At 43.7% G+C, this 15,347-nt stretch overlaps 1 protein-coding gene across 11 annotated transcripts in view; it reads left to right on the top strand.

The window, feature by feature from the left end:
• Positions 1 to 15,347, top strand: part of myo9b (myosin IXB) — a 52,550-nt gene that overhangs the window by 31,160 nt on the left and 6,043 nt on the right. For 7 of the 11 annotated variants that reach the window (XM_027289951.1, XM_027289952.1, XM_027289953.1 and 4 more), the window contains 28 exons: positions 1,252 to 1,314; positions 3,142 to 3,241; positions 3,588 to 3,688; positions 4,076 to 4,205; positions 4,294 to 4,383; positions 4,713 to 4,829; positions 4,962 to 5,096; positions 5,449 to 5,570; positions 5,736 to 5,877; positions 5,969 to 6,164; positions 6,821 to 6,896; positions 7,479 to 7,571; positions 8,961 to 9,074; positions 9,915 to 9,954; positions 10,060 to 10,182; positions 10,295 to 10,375; positions 10,460 to 10,570; positions 10,711 to 10,836; positions 10,969 to 11,118; positions 11,236 to 11,396; positions 11,488 to 12,633; positions 12,825 to 12,900; positions 13,043 to 13,158; positions 13,892 to 14,010; positions 14,541 to 14,734; positions 14,828 to 14,935; positions 15,025 to 15,195; positions 15,281 to 15,322. In XM_027289951.1, the coding sequence (XP_027145752.1) occupies positions 1,252 to 1,314; positions 3,142 to 3,241; positions 3,588 to 3,688; positions 4,076 to 4,205; positions 4,294 to 4,383; positions 4,713 to 4,829; positions 4,962 to 5,096; positions 5,449 to 5,570; positions 5,736 to 5,877; positions 5,969 to 6,164; positions 6,821 to 6,896; positions 7,479 to 7,571; positions 8,961 to 9,074; positions 9,915 to 9,954; positions 10,060 to 10,182; positions 10,295 to 10,375; positions 10,460 to 10,570; positions 10,711 to 10,836; positions 10,969 to 11,118; positions 11,236 to 11,396; positions 11,488 to 12,633; positions 12,825 to 12,900; positions 13,043 to 13,158; positions 13,892 to 14,010; positions 14,541 to 14,734; positions 14,828 to 14,935; positions 15,025 to 15,195; positions 15,281 to 15,322 (4,243 nt within the window). Of the gene's footprint in view, positions 1 to 1,251; positions 1,315 to 3,141; positions 3,242 to 3,587; positions 3,689 to 4,075; positions 4,206 to 4,293; positions 4,384 to 4,712; positions 4,830 to 4,961; positions 5,097 to 5,448; positions 5,571 to 5,735; positions 5,878 to 5,968; positions 6,165 to 6,820; positions 6,897 to 7,478; positions 7,572 to 8,960; positions 9,075 to 9,854; positions 9,955 to 10,059; positions 10,183 to 10,294; positions 10,376 to 10,459; positions 10,571 to 10,710; positions 10,837 to 10,968; positions 11,119 to 11,235; positions 11,397 to 11,487; positions 12,634 to 12,824; positions 12,901 to 13,042; positions 13,159 to 13,891; positions 14,011 to 14,540; positions 14,735 to 14,827; positions 14,936 to 15,024; positions 15,196 to 15,280; positions 15,323 to 15,347 lie in introns of all 11 variants that reach the window. The other 4 variants (XM_027289948.1, XM_027289947.1, XM_027289949.1 and 1 more) reach the window with 4 other exon arrangements.

Genomic DNA, 15,347 nt, shown 5'->3' on the forward strand with positions numbered 1-15,347 from the left:
GACCTTTCATTCATTCATCTGGTGCTCAGAAAAATACAATTACAAACACGATCTGTATATATTATAATGTAAATTCACTAAACTGATGGTGAACTGAGCTGTGACACCGTTTCGCTGAAAGAATTTACATCCACATGTACAAGAATATTTAGAAATACTGTTCACATACAGTACAAGCAGCTCTGGTTCCTCTTTTTTTGGGACTTCTGCTTATGTTTTTCAAGAAGCATCATTAAGCAGTAAAAGCCCACGTGGTGTGTATTTCTGTATGTTCATAGATGTCTCAAATGCCTTTTTGGCATTTTTGATGCCTGGAACCGGTTGGAACTGGTTCCGAGGACCGCCTGATCCGAATTCCTGTCAGTTACTCATGGTGCACGACAAAGCTCGGTCACATCTCACACATCTTTATGTGTCTACATCGTGAACATGCTTGAATTCTTACCCTTTGTCTATTAAGCTTAAATAGTATTTACGAGTGCGTCTGTGACCGTGGCGCCTACAACAAATCACTTGCAAGATGCAGTGCATACGTTTCAGAGAAAAAGATAAAGGGAACTCAGACTCGCAGATCTATACAGTAGATGTTTGAACTCGGCCTCAGTTAACTTGTCTGTAGCTGCAGTTCGGGCAGATATGGACTGTTTCTCACAGCACAGCTCTATTCTTAGTGTGCAATGAGGACTGGCGTCAGTGTTGTTTTTGCCTGGCGATAGAAAAAAAAAAACAACAACTCTGACTTATAAAATCTGACTTAGACAACTTTATGGCCTTGGCCTGGTGTAGTGGGTAAATACCACTGCTTTTACAATAGCGTGCATATCTCATGACTGCAGTGGTCTGAAAGCATACCTCTACTCCTGTGGTAACCTTCCAGTCTCCTCTGTTCTGACTATGCAATAATCTCGAATCAATTAAAGCCAAAGTTGACGTGTGTGTTGCTATGTGGTGTGTCAGACCATATCTGAATACTTTGTTCATTCTTTGATTGTTCCGACCATCTGCCCTCACTTCCCCTTCTGCTCCTCCCCTCATTTTTTTATTTTACTTCCAGCCCACTTTCACATATGACCTAAAAACACACACACACACACACACACACACACACACACACACACACACACACACACACACACAGACAGAGTGACCTTTGGTGTTAAGTGATTCATCCTCATTGTTTTTCTTCTTCCCCTTTTTTCTTATCCTCATCCACTCCACCCCCCACCCTCTCTCTTTCTCTCTGTCTTCCAGGGCCGTGGTGGAGAAGTATCTCCTGGAGAAGTCTCGGCTGGTCTCCAGAGAGAAGAACGAGAGGTGAGGATTGGCAGGAAGGGGTCTTGACCCGTCACCCTAACTGACCTTCATGGGGCCCTCTGTGCAAACACAAGGAGCCTCTGTTGTTTGTATATGAAGTTCAGCTGAACTCTTCAGTTTCTCTAGTGTTTGACTTACATGTCCTTCTACATATATGTACTTACATATTCAGAAAGAGCCACCTAAATGCTAGATTATGTACATATGGTTTGCCTCATTTCAATGTGACCTCCAGTGACTGAGTGAGTTAAGGATTAACTGTTGCTGTACAAACAAATGACTAAGAGAGAGGTCGCCTCACTTACCGTGCTCTCTTTACATCATGTCAAGTCTGTGTTACTCACTGTGACATTCACTACAGACTAGACCTGGTCTGTTGCTACTTGTGTGACTAATATGCAAGCAAATAATGCAAATATTTTGTCATCAAAAAAATAGAGTGAGTGTTGGAGGAGTGAGTAAATCCTCCATTAGCACATATTTGATTGACAGTATATATGACTGGTGAATGAGTCATCACATTTACATTTCCCCTGGTTTAAACCAGTGAGAAAACTCGACTTTGTGAACTGTTCCCCTGTTCACTGTAGATACGTCAAAGCTTTAGCCTTGAAGTGGTAATGATTTATCTCTTATTGACACAGGAAGTGTTTTTTCTACCTACACAAGTCAAGCTTTTTCTTTCCTTTTTTAGATTTGTGCAGATAAAGATACACACAAACTCTCATGGGTCTGTAAAAGTCTGTGAAACCACAATCTGCTGCTGAGCAGCTCAGCTGAAGCAGTTGATGTCTTGCACACATTTAGCTGTTTCGAGTTGGACGAGTGTTACTCTGTTCACTCTGTTTCTTGTCCAGATTTTCCCAGCTAGTTTAGGAAATGTAATCACCTTCCATATTAAAGCCAGCCTCTGTAACCTTGAGGCTATAAACAGCCTGCTCACTGTATTATTAATCACCTAGCCTACAGTTGCTGTTGACAGCGCATCTTGCCTGTCTAGTCAGGGAGTGACTCCTGCATGATGTCATTGTTTCTTAGTGATAAGTGTGGAAACTCATTACTCCCATGTGCTTTTACAACAAAGCGGTGCCGCCTGTCTGCCTACCTGCACTGATAGCAGAGTGGAAAACTCAACACGAGCCTTCTTTCTATTAGCTTATTATGTGTTGACTCTCGGTTTATCATCAGATCTAGCCCTTATTTGTGACCATAAACATGAAACTCATATCAGCTGATAACTACAACAATTCATGCAATGAAGATGAACATTACATAGAAGTTAAACAAGTTCTGGGTGTTGTTTCAGTTATGCTATAAAACAAAGAAACAGAGCGCTTTCTCTCTGATTCTCCCTCACACATGTCCGATTTATCACTCCTCCGTATGATTTACTCTCCCACTTGGCCAGAACTTCCTGGGAAATTATCTTTCTTCTGCTCCGGTTCATGTTTCCAGATCTGTCTCTCTAGTCTAATATCAAAAATATATCTAGCTCCAGCTCGTGATATGACAGCTTGCTTTTCAAAAGACATAAAACAATGGATGTTGCTAGGCACCCAGGCGTGGCGTCAATGTTGATCACAGCATTATGCAGCTGTTTCTACGAGGGGTAAAAATGACTCTTCGGTGGTTCTCAGTCTAAAAGATTTTAGACATTTTATCTCACACCCCCATAATTCACTGTGAGTACTAAACCAATTTCAGGGAAACTGATGAAATGAGAGATTTGAAAAATAGTATGGAGTTCACGGGTTAAAGAACATTTTCTTGTAGTAATACCTTGGTGTGCAGTACAGGATTTGCGAACGATGTGTGTTGTTTTTCCAGGAACTACCACGTGTTTTACTACCTGTTGTTGGGAGCTTCAGAGGAGGAAAGGAGGGAGTTCAAGTTGCTGCCACCTGAAGAATACTTCTACCTCAAGCAGGTACAGTACTGCTACCCATGTCGGATCAGATTCAACCGTTTTAAAGTCGCTCTATGTCATATAAACAGCCTCCATGTGGGCGATTTGACCTTTTTAAGGTAACACAGTAACTCACTGTGAGTGGACCCTGTATTCATGAAGACTGTCAAGTTTCTGAATAAGCTGCTGTATACCCTCCCAGCTTACAGCTCACATGTGTCCTGCATATTAATGAAGCTATCTTTGTTCTCTCACTCCCTTTCTTTTCTCGTCCTCTTTTTCATTCACATCTGTTCTTCACCTGCTTGTGTGTCCATTTTGTGCTTTTCTTTATACATCCCCACTAATGTTTGCCTTTCCTTTTTAGCAAAACTTTAAGATAGAAGATGAAGAAGATCTGCGTCACGACTTCGAAAGGCTGCAGCAAGCGATGGAGATGGTCGGCTTTCTTTCCGCCACCAAGAAACAGTAAGTGAATCCGTGATCATGTTTACTACAGTGTATGTGTGTAATGCAGGAAAGAGACGTAATCTTCTTCCAGACATGTTGAAGGGATTGCGTTGAAAATTAAATCCAGAAGCATTTTTCCACTCAGTCGTGGAAATAGAGGTTATTTCGGGCTGAGCGTTGAGCCTAATTACCAAAAATATCAATTCCAGCAAAGTTTTTAGAGCGAAGAGGAGCTGATGTCGCAGAGACAGTGCGCAACTCCGTACAATGCTTCTATTCATTTTATTTTTTAGAGCATAAACACATGCTAAGCCTGAAGAACAGCATGTGTAGCGTTGTTTGTGTGTTTGTCATATGACTGTACTGCAGCTCTCAGTTTAAACTATTCCTGTGACTGTGCTGCAGGATCTTCTCTGTGCTGTCGGCCATCTTGTATCTGGGCAACGTGACCTACAGGAGGAAGTCGACAGGCCGAGACGAGGGGTTAGATGTGGGACCGCCAGAGGTCCTGGCTACGCTCTCTGACCTGCTGAAGGTAACGTGTGTGTGTTTCTGTGTGCGACTTCAGACTTCACTGTGTCTGTAGCTGTCACTGATATAACCTGTGTGGATTCCCCTCTCAGGTCAAAGAGGAGCTGCTGGTTGAGGCACTGACAAAGAGGAAAACGGTGACAGTCAACGACAAGCTGATCCTCCCCTACAGTCACTCTGAGGTAGTCACCAGCCATGAAGACATCACTGCAACCTGTCATTACTATAACAGTGTCTAACGACACACTAATTGCTGCCTGTTCTTCTTCTGTATCGACGCCACACCTATATTAGATTACGTCTTCCTGTCACTCTGTAATGTTCAACTTTATTTGCCTCACGTCCTTTTTTTCTTTTTTCTCTTTGTGTTTAATTTACGTTAGCTTCCGTCAGACTTTTCTTGTAATATAGTCTGATCCAAAGCAGTCTGTAGAACAGCACCATTGCTTCTCCTACTGTTACATTCATTCCATGCAGTATGCATCATCCCTTCTTTCCCCTCTCCCATCAGGCTATCACAGCCAGAGACTCCATGGCCAAATCTCTGTACAGCGCCTTGTTTGACTGGATCGTCCTACGCATCAATCACGCACTTCTTAACAAGAAAGATATGGAGGAATCTATTCCAGTGAGGAAAAACACACACATCCACATCAGCACAAAAACATAAAAAAAACACTCTTCATCATTAAATATAGTGTGTATCCCCCTTTCCTCACCTCATTAGTGTCCGGTCGGTGTTCATGCTCTTATTTTCCAGTGCTTGTCTATCGGTGTCCTGGACATTTTTGGCTTTGAGGACTTCGAGACTAACAGTTTCGAGCAGTTCTGCATCAACTATGCAAACGAGCAGCTGCAGTATTATTTTAACCACCACATCTTCAATCTGGAGCAGGTTAGTGGTCTTGTTTCGTTTGCCGTTTTTACATGACACACTGAACTGTACACCAAATGTAGACTCTCTTCTCTCTGCTCTGTGTTTATAATAATGACTGTTTAAATGGTGACTCATCCAAGTATTTCCTCATCTCCTAAAAGAAGAAAAAGTTGCATGCTTGTTCAAGCGAGTTTATCTTATCCTTCAGAGTTCTTGGTGATGAATATTAGACTATTTGGGGATTTAGTCAAACTTGACCTGACTTGGAAAACACCACTGCTATATTTTAGCATATGCGATTTAAAAAAAATCGAATATAGTGGTGCAGTGAAGTTGCATGACTTGATTTCACTCATAATCCAAAATCCAGGAGGAGTACCAAGCAGAGGGAATTACCTGGCATAACATCGACTACACAGACAATGTGGGCTGTATCCACCTCATCAGCAAGAAGCCCACTGGCCTGCTCTACCTGCTGGATGAGGAGAGCAAGTACGAACAGCTACAGATAATTCACACCGCTTCATTCATGTTTTATGGCTGCGAGTATGAATGGAGTTTGTTTTGATGTATTTAAAGCTGCCCTTTAAACCTCCTCTCCTCTTTCTATTCATACTTCTTCTTTCCGATTTTCTTTGCTCTGTACCTGTGCCGCAGCTTCCCCCACGCCACAGATGAGACGTTATTAGCCAAATTCAAGCAGCAGCACCAGGGGAACAAATACTTTGTCCCCACACCGGTCATGGAGCCTGCCTTCGTCATTCGACACTTTGCCGGGAAAGTCAAATATCAAATCAAGGTAAGGATGACGGACAGAGAAGACATGCACTTATGTGAATATGAGCTCATGGTGCAGTTTGTAATGTTTTTCACATGTCCAACCACACCAGGATTTCCGGGAAAAGAACACAGACCACATGCGTCCAGACATTGTGGCGTTGTTGCGGAGTAGCGACCGTGCATTTGTGCGGCAGCTCATCGGCATGGACCCCGTTGCCATGTTCCGATGGGGCATCCTGCGTGCCACCATCAGAGGGATTGCTGCTTTTAACGAAGCTGGACGCTCCTGGGCTGCTAAAACTTCAGGTACGTTATCTGTGTAACTGTCATCCAATCCTCGGTGAAATAATCTTTTAAGATTCAAGATCCAGTCCAGTTTTTTTTTTGCGTTTTTTTTTATAGTTTGCTGACACTATCTTTCACTAGCTATTATGCTAATGCTAAATACAGACTGATACTGTTATTTCTAGTCTTTATCAGTCAGAATATTGTAAAGGTAGTCATGATTGGACACCAAAGTGCAATAGTTTCATTATAGGTAGCTTGATTATAGCAGATTTACAAAACGTGTCATACACTGTCTGCTTTCACTTCCCTTGCGTAGCTTAAACCACAACTTCAAAGGTCTGCATTTTCTCTGCTCTGTAATTAGCCTTTCAGATCAGCACATAGAGGAATATGGAGAAACGTCAGGCTTTAGGAGATTTTGCCGTTTTCCGTGCAACTCTCAATCCCCCAGACTATTTTTGCGCTCTCAGACGTAGCCCGTTGACGTAGGAGCCTTTTTATGTGGATCAACACGATTAAATAAAGTTGAAATCAAAACCCAAATAACAAAAACTGCAGCAAGTCATGTGACTCTGATCAAGCTTTATTCTACTTGAAAGCCTACTTATGATAAATAGATTTCCTTACTTTTAATTAATAATGCTTATTTATTGTACTTGTGTTTTTTGTTTTAGGTGTTGTCCGTCCAATCTCCAGAACTCCTTTAGGCGAACTCAAGCGACCCAATGCCTCAGTTGACAGAATGTACAAGTAAGTAATGTACAGAACTGAATATAAAACTATGAAACGTGTCCTCACTTGTTTGTTGTGTTTGGTCTGGTTTTCTAACTGTCGGGTGTGTTTCCTCTGGAGGGATCTGTCTGTAGTGAAACCTGTGGACATGGAGGCAGGCTGTTGGTTCTGTTAACTGTGTGGACAATAACTTTTATTTCATGAAACACAGACCAATTATTTTATAAAGGATCTGTATAATATACATCCCCTGTGAAGCTGCAACCTTTCTTCCATGTATAAACTACACATCAACATATTTGTTGTCTGAAGCTCTTTGTTGAAGGTGACGGAAATATTTAAAATGGTTGGTGAACTGTGGACATCCACATTTATCATGTGGTGCTGGATGAGATGAGGAAGGACAATATCATCCACCTAAACTCTGTTCAGCTGAGTTACTCTGACATATCTGAAGTGAATCCATAAACGCTGACAAAAACGCACGCTTTTGACGTCACCCTGACAGATAAAGCCTCCTTCACCTCATCTCAGTAACCCATATCCTCTCCACCTTTTGGTGACCCCAGTGTGTGCGGTTCTCTCCTCTCCCCTCCACAGACGAGCGTCTATGCTCGATTTCTACTTTGATCACTCAGAGGAGCGCCCTCTAGAGGCCTTTGAAGACATCTTTGCTAGCTATGAGAGTAAGAAGTAAGTGAATTTGGTGGACAGGAGGAAGGAATGAAGACATGAGGCCAAGCAGGAAGGAAATGTGTTTTGTTATGGGTAATAGATACCGGTTTGCTGAGTCTGCTCCCATCTAAAAAATATATATTTAGTTAATTAAAAGGGTTTTATTAAAGAAGGCCCAGATTGTCAAATGTTTCACTGTGCTTTTAATATGAAAGTTGCCCTTTACCTTGCATTCCCTCTCTTCCCTTAGCGTAATCCCCAATCTCTCTCCTTCCTCACAGTTTATTATTCTTGCTATAGAGCACAGGAAGATGTTTGTACTGGCCTACTCTGATTAGCCACCCTGATTACTTGCATCAACTGTGGAGCTGTTTGAAGCACACATGTATTTATACACGTACAAAGACCCCAAATCAAACAGACAAGAAGAATTTCTCAGAATGAAACCAAACCATGATGAATATTTTTGCATCGTTGGGCCCTCTGAATCTTGACCTTATACCTCCTGCTTTCACATCTAAAGTTACTGTTTGTTTTTTACCTGAACTGAGTTGAACTCTTACAGCACATTGTTACCATTATTAAATCATCCAGCCCATAGCAGATCTGCCAACACTGAGGTATAGAGTTCAGATTAACTGTGACTCAATTACGGTATGTGTTGCCCATTCCTTCACTGCCTGACCTCTGTTTTCATGGTCAGTTATGGTAAGTATAGAAAAGTATTGCATGGACTAGCTCTGGGACACAGAAAAGTCCCCATATTAACCTCACCAGACCAGTGCCCAGAGTGACACCAGTCCTGATGAAAGAACCATAAATCAAACAGCCTCACCAGTAACAACTTACAGCCAGTAACAACCCCAGCATGGAAACAGATGGCCAACCACCACGCTGTGAACGACAGCTCAGCTCTGCATGTTAACTACTACAGTGGCAGGGATTTGGGTGTGAATACAAACCTCCCCTATGTGTCCAAGTCTTTGTGTGTGTGTGAGTTTTGGTGTGTGTGTGTGTGCGTGTGCGTGTGTGTGCGTTTTTCTGTTCTTAAAAAGGAAATCGCAGCATGGTTGGGTGGTCTAATGTGTCTTGTGGTTTTCATGTAAATAAACATGAACAATGGAAGAATATATTTTGCGGCTTTTGCTTCATGGATGAGCAGAGCATGAAGTTCCTCTTGATATCGGACCCCCAGCCATTCTGCAGTGTGTGTTCTTGTCTTGTGTAACTGCGGTGGTGTGTTTTCGTCTAAGGTGTCCTAACAGTGGCGTTCTATCACGCCCCGCTTTATGTTTTTTTTTTCTTTCTTTTCTTTTCCTTCCTCCTTTTGTTGCTCCCCGAACTCCCCCCCCTTCTTCCCTCTCTACACTGGGTGTGTGTGCGTGTGTGTGTGTTGGGTGTGATTAGAGACATGCATGCAGAGATCATCAGCTCCATTAAGAACTTGCAGTTGGATGGTGAGGACCCTCGCAAGCTGCTGCAGTCCTGGGGTCGCCTCCGCTTCCCTCGACATGTCCTCCAGTGAGTCTGCAGACAGACCTGGCTCAGATCAGCTCTCTTCCAGATCAGTCCAGTCTAGTTGGCTCAGACAGAATGTGCTACTATTAAAACTATTTTTGTTTTTCCGGGAATAATTTAAGTTATCCTTAACTCAATCACCACATTCAGCCATAGATAGTTACAGCTTTCACGCTCATAGCCAATCTCAATGGATCATTGACGTCTTGTGATCTAATCTAATGAATACCTCAAACACAGTCCAACTTCATCAGCAGGCATTACATTATTAGCTTTGTTTGTAGATACTATCTAGTTTCCTTGAAGGCTAAATCTGAAATGCCGTGAATACATACGCTAGCTGCCGCATGAACATCATCAGACTGCGCTGGCATGTGAGGTCTTTCGGAGCATCTTGTGTAAAATATGTCCAGCGGCCTCGCTGCATGTTAGAGTTTACAGCAAGTTCTGCAGTCAGAGAGCTTGAACATAAATTTATAGGCCTTTTTGTGTAGTGATATCAGGAGAGCATGTCTGTCTATGTACGGTGAGTCTCTGTTGAGCTGATTGTTTAGAGTTACATCCCATCTCCTGCAGCAAACTCCCTCCTCCTCATCCACGACCTCTCCTACCACCTTAACCCTCTCACTCATTCATGCCTTGTCTGTTCCCGTCATTCATCCCATCTTACAGGTGCAACGCTTGATTTCATCACCGACTGACAGTGCATGAAGAAGTCACTCGTCCATACTAACCCGGCTTCACACACTCCATCCACTACTTGTTCTTGTCATCCTTCCACAGGCCCTTTACCGCTTTAGTCCCTCTAACTGACTCTGGATCTTGTTTCGCCGTCTTTAACAGGAAACAGAAGACCACCAGGCAGAGGCAGGTCATCCCCAAGGTAAACCCGAGTAAACATCCCAAGTTTAGGGGCAGATAAAGAGAATATACAGTTACTGGTGTGAGTGCAAGTGGGAAATTGATTTCCCGTCTGACTGTTGTGCAGAATTTGCTGGACTCTCGCTCTCTGAAGTTCATCGTGAGCCTGACGCTGCACGATCGCACTACCAAGTCTCTGCTGCACCTGCACAAGAAGAAGAAGCCCCCCAGCATCAGTGCCCAGTTCCAGGTAACATTGCCCACAAACAGTTTGCACGTCACATGCAGACACAGACACCACACACACAGACTCCAGCAGCAATGCTGAACATTCATCAAACCCCTTTGCTTGTATTCTTCAGACCTCTCTGACCAAACTCTTGGAGACTCTGAACAGAGCCGAACCCTTCTTCATTCGCTGTATCCGCTCCAATGCCGAGAAGGTAAGACTCATAAAATGATGTTTAAATTTCAAGTATGACAATAGAATATCTTGAACTCAATGCACCTTTTCGTGTCCTGAGTAGAAGGAGATGAATCTGGATGAGGCCTTGGTAGTTCAGCAGCTGCGTTACACAGGAATGCTGGAAACTGTTCGCATCAGGAGGTCAGGCTACGGTGCCAAGTACACATTCCAGGTAATATAAAGTTACTCCACTTAATCCTGCTGTTAAATATTGGGCATTAGTTTTGACCGTTCATATCTGCCACATAAATCCTCTCCAGAACAGCCTGCTCATTTCTTGATTGTATTTTCTCTGTTGTCCTGTGCCTGCAGGAGTTTGTAGAGCAATTCAGGGTTTTGCTGCCCAAAAACACCACCGCCTTTAAAGAGGACATCTCAGAGCTCCTTGAGAAGAAAATGGGCCTGGACCCCATTACGTACCAGATAGGCAAAACAAAGGTACACCCCTGAACTCGTCGCATTTCTCCTGAGATGTGTTCTCTCAGTGCATCTTATAAACCCTTATTCTTGCCTGCATTTGCTCCTGTTCCCTTCATTGCATCTAAATTCTGGTGCACTCTCTCTGCTCAGGTGTTCTTGAAGGAGCTGGAGCGACAGCAGCTGCAGGACACACTGCACAAGGATGTGATGCGAAAGATCATCTTCCTTCAGCGCTGGTTCAGAGCTCGCCTGCAGAGGCAAGAGTTCCTGGACATGAGACAGGCCGCCATCTTGATTCAGGTAACCACAGATATTTTTGGAGCTGGATGTCAGTATATGAATTTAGTTTGTTATGTTCCGTTTGAATATTTAGGAGATAATATATAATAATGATCCTGTCCTGTCCTCCTGCTTTAGCGTTCATGGCGCAGGTATTGCAAAGAGGAGCAAAGGCGGCGGGCGGCCACTCTGATCCAGGCTGTGTGGAGAGGGTACAGACAGAGATCAGAGAACCACCGCCAAAGTCGGGAAGCTACTAAGATACAAGCCCTGGTCAGAGGACACTCTGCACGCAAAAGGTAAAAACACAGGAACACTAAAATGCTCTGTCTAGAACAACGCTCCAAAAACATTTTTTTTTAAACGCCATGTTTGTTTTGTGTATTACAGGTGTCAGTCCATGCGTGAGGAGAAACGGAGAAAGGAGGAGGAGGAAAAAGAAGCTCGGAAGAGGGCAGAGGAGGAGGAAAGGAGGAGGAGGGAAGAAGAGGAGGAAGAAAGGAGAAGAGCGGAGGAGGAAGAAAAGAGGAGGATAGAAGAAGAAGAAGAAGCAAGGAGAAAAGCAGAAGAGGAGGAAGCAAGGAGGAGAGCAGAGGAAGAGGAGGCAGCCAGGAAAGCACAGGAAGCAGAGGAAAGGCTGGTGAACGAGCCTCAAACAAGAGAGGACCCTGATATAGAACTGGTCACAGAGGAGATGCTGGATGACAACCTACCTGTCCAGGAGACAGAGGAGGAGAGAGGAGAGGACGATGGAGAGATTAATACCAGCTCACAGACAGAGGAGGAGCAGGCCAAGGACGAAGAGCTGGAGGATGGGGAATTGGACTTGGAAATCAATGGTACCCCAGCTGAGGCTGGACCTCAGCTGGATGAGAAAGAAAATGAGGAGAACCAAACACTAGGAGAGCCCGATTTAAAACCTGTGCTGCCCTCTGATGGGGTCACCTCCATTGCACTTAAACCCACAGCTCCAGATGAACAGGCTCTCTGTGATACCTCCACACCTTTCAATGCTGAACTAAAGAGAGAACGAGCTCCAGCTATTCACAAGGGCCCGTCTTCCAGGAGTCAGGAGAAGAGGGAGCAGAGGAGACGAAGAGGGCTGGAGCACAACCAGAGAGAGACTGAACGGGCCTCCTCCTCAGCTGTCAGCAAGGATGAAACGTCCCTGCCAAAGAGCAAAAGCTCGGAGACCTCTAAGCTAAAAGAGCGGGCGGACAGCAAGGAGCTGGATCAGTACATCTTTGTGCCCTGGAAAATGAAGGAAGACAAAGGTGGGAAGAAGGAGGCGAAAACTTCTCCTCCCTCTGCCAGTCCTGTTCGCCCGTCTACGCTATCCCTGCAGCCGACTGAACCCGTGCCCGAGAGAAATGGTCTAGGTGATGGTGTCGGAGCGGTAAACCTGCATCGCCGCCCTGGGGCGATAAAGGAGAAACCGGAGAAGTGGAGGGGGAGGAGGAGTGATGGAGAACTCTCTGAGAGCACCAGTCCTCCTTCATCTCACAAGAGGGAGGATAGGAGGAAAAAAACACCGCTGTACGTCTTCTGTTCTTGGTTACATTCCCACATCCACACTCCTGTTTTGTATCTTAACAAATGGCAACACATTTTGTTCTTTTTGACGTAATATGAGATATAAACCTAATATTTATGTGCCTCAGTTGTCACCGCTAAATACTTTTCCTAAATTGATTTGTATCCTCATTTTATTATATTTCCGTCTGCAGGAGTGAAACAGCCTCCTCATCCATTGACAGTTTGTCTCCGGGTTCGGAAGGGGCTGGCGCTTTTTCAGCCCGAGAGGTATTTTAAATCTCTCATGGAAAAATTGCTTATTTTAAACATTCAAACATAAACTTTTGATATTTAACTTTGTAAAGATTCATCCTAACAGTTTCTGCATATGGTTCAGCACCTGAAAATGTTGTTGTTTTCTGTTCTGCAGTTGATTTCTCCCTCAGAAAGCACTGACGGCTCGAAGGGAAGCTCCATGAGAAGGAAACACCAAGACAGTTTTGGTTCCCAAGACTCGGCAGCCGCCCTCCCATCCACACCAGACAGGTACTGCACTGCACTGGACTGGCCTACAGACGAGTGGTCCGGTGAAGAAATGTGCAGGAATCTGTTTGAAAAAAGAGCTGATTTAGATGTTTGAAGCATTGAACAATGTGGCTAAAGGGCAAAAGTTACATTCTGTAGTACGATAAGCTGCCGATACATCCTCGGTTTCATCTTACAACGTCTACTTGAGTCAGACTGTTCGTGGGAAGGTCTTGGCCTTGTGTAATCAAACTATCCTCGTCTCCTTGTGTGGTGTTGTACGTTCACAACCGGAAATTCCTGATATCTGAAATTTCCCTGAATGGATTTATACGACAGAAATGTAAGCTTAAGGCCCGGTGACTGAGCCAGAGTTTTATCAGACAGAGGCATCAGGCGGATTGCTTTGTTTTTAATTTGTGGTGTTGCTATGGTGACGCTGCTGGAGCAGAGCTTTGAATATGTAGTACTTTAACAGACTCTTTGAGGGTAATTCAGTTTTGATGATATTTTTAAAAACTGAAAAAAATGTTAGCTGTTTGTGTAAATTATCTGTTTTGCCTGTTGCCAAGAAACAATCCAGCGCGGTTCCAAACAGACATGTGATTTAAGGTCACAAACCTCATTATGCTGTATAAATGAAAGAGTTATGAGATGTGAAAAGTCTATTCCCTGTATCCAGAGTTTATGAGTTAGGCACAAGTTTGATTAACAATGTTTATGAATGTCCTTCGTGTGTTTCTGCATCCTTCAGGCCAGGTGGTTTCTTCAGCAAGATTTTGAAAAAACGACCTCACAAAGAAGCTCACACTCCCGACAACGGAGAGCTGACATTTGCTCAGATGCTCAATGATAGGCCAACAGGAGGGGAAGGTAAATAACCCAAACTTTTCAGTCTGACCTTATCAGGTTTCAGATGAATGATTGAATTCACTGACGCAGAGATGCATTGTATTCCTTTGGTAAAAATAAGAGTTAAATAATGACCAACATTAAATTTCATCATCGATTTAAAAAAAGATTTAGCTGTTATTTTGAGATCAGATATTAAGATCAATTACATTTCATTGGCAAACACAGTCTGCACTGTTAAAGTCCACTTCATCAAACCTCATGTCATGAGAAACACAAGGAAAACACAGGTGTGTTATCATTATTATTCTCAGGCCTAAACTAGTCCTGCTGTTTGCTTTCTGAGAAAACAGTGACCCGTGCAGGATCGCGTTCAGCGCTAACAGAATAACTTTACTCTGGGTTTTGTTTCCTCTGTGGTACATTTGTCTACTGTGTATTCTGCTTTAGAGGTTCGACTTAACAAAGGAAATCTATTGGTCATTAATTCATATTTGCAATAGATGTTACTTTGTGATGATAAGTATGAAAACTTTCTCCCTCCCTTTCAGCTCCAACATCTGGACATCCATCTCGGCCAATTTCTCAGCCGCACGGGGACCGCGCTGGTAAAACTTTGGGACGCAACCCAACCATCAAAATCAGTCGTGCCACACGGGTGTCTGAGCAGTGGAACGCCTCGCTGGATCGGGAAATCACCAACGCCAATGAGCTGCGACACCTTGATGAGTTTCTGGGGAACCAGGTGAGTGAAAGGCGACCAGGTGTTGACTTAGTTTAGGAAGTAATTTTATCATCTCGACCCACAAAAATATTTTTTATTTGTGTTCCCTTACAGGTCAATGATTTCCGCTCCAGGGGGAAGTCTCTGTCACACACAGAGGCCATCTTTGTTACAGCCACCATGCAGTTCAGAGAGACTATCAAGGCCATGTATTCTCTACCAGTGAGTCTGTCTTCAGGCACATAACACACACATAATATAGACTAACACTGATCTTCTTCCTCACCACCATCTCCTTTTTCTCCTACCAGAAAACCACCATTGGCTACAAAGGTTTGATGACAGGCTACCAGAACAAAGTGATCCACCTGGCAGGCGACAAGCAGAAAGGAGAAGTCCAACTGGTGGTCAACCTCTTCCAGTCGGTGCTGGACGGCTTCATCAGAGGAGAGATGAAGAAGGAGGAGGCTGAGCCTGCAAAGGTGAAACACTGACATTCATTATCATTCAGTCTAATATGAAAAACAAACGTACGCATGCTTATCATCTGTGTGTGTGTGTTTTCAGCCTGCCAAAGCCAGGAAGAAGAGGAGGAAAAAAGATAAAAGTGTAAGTATGCAGAGTTAAAATTGAA

This window comes from Larimichthys crocea, chromosome XVII (assembly GCF_000972845.2).
Source record: "Larimichthys crocea isolate SSNF chromosome XVII, L_crocea_2.0, whole genome shotgun sequence".
Taxonomy (NCBI): Eukaryota; Metazoa; Chordata; class Actinopteri; family Sciaenidae; genus Larimichthys; species Larimichthys crocea.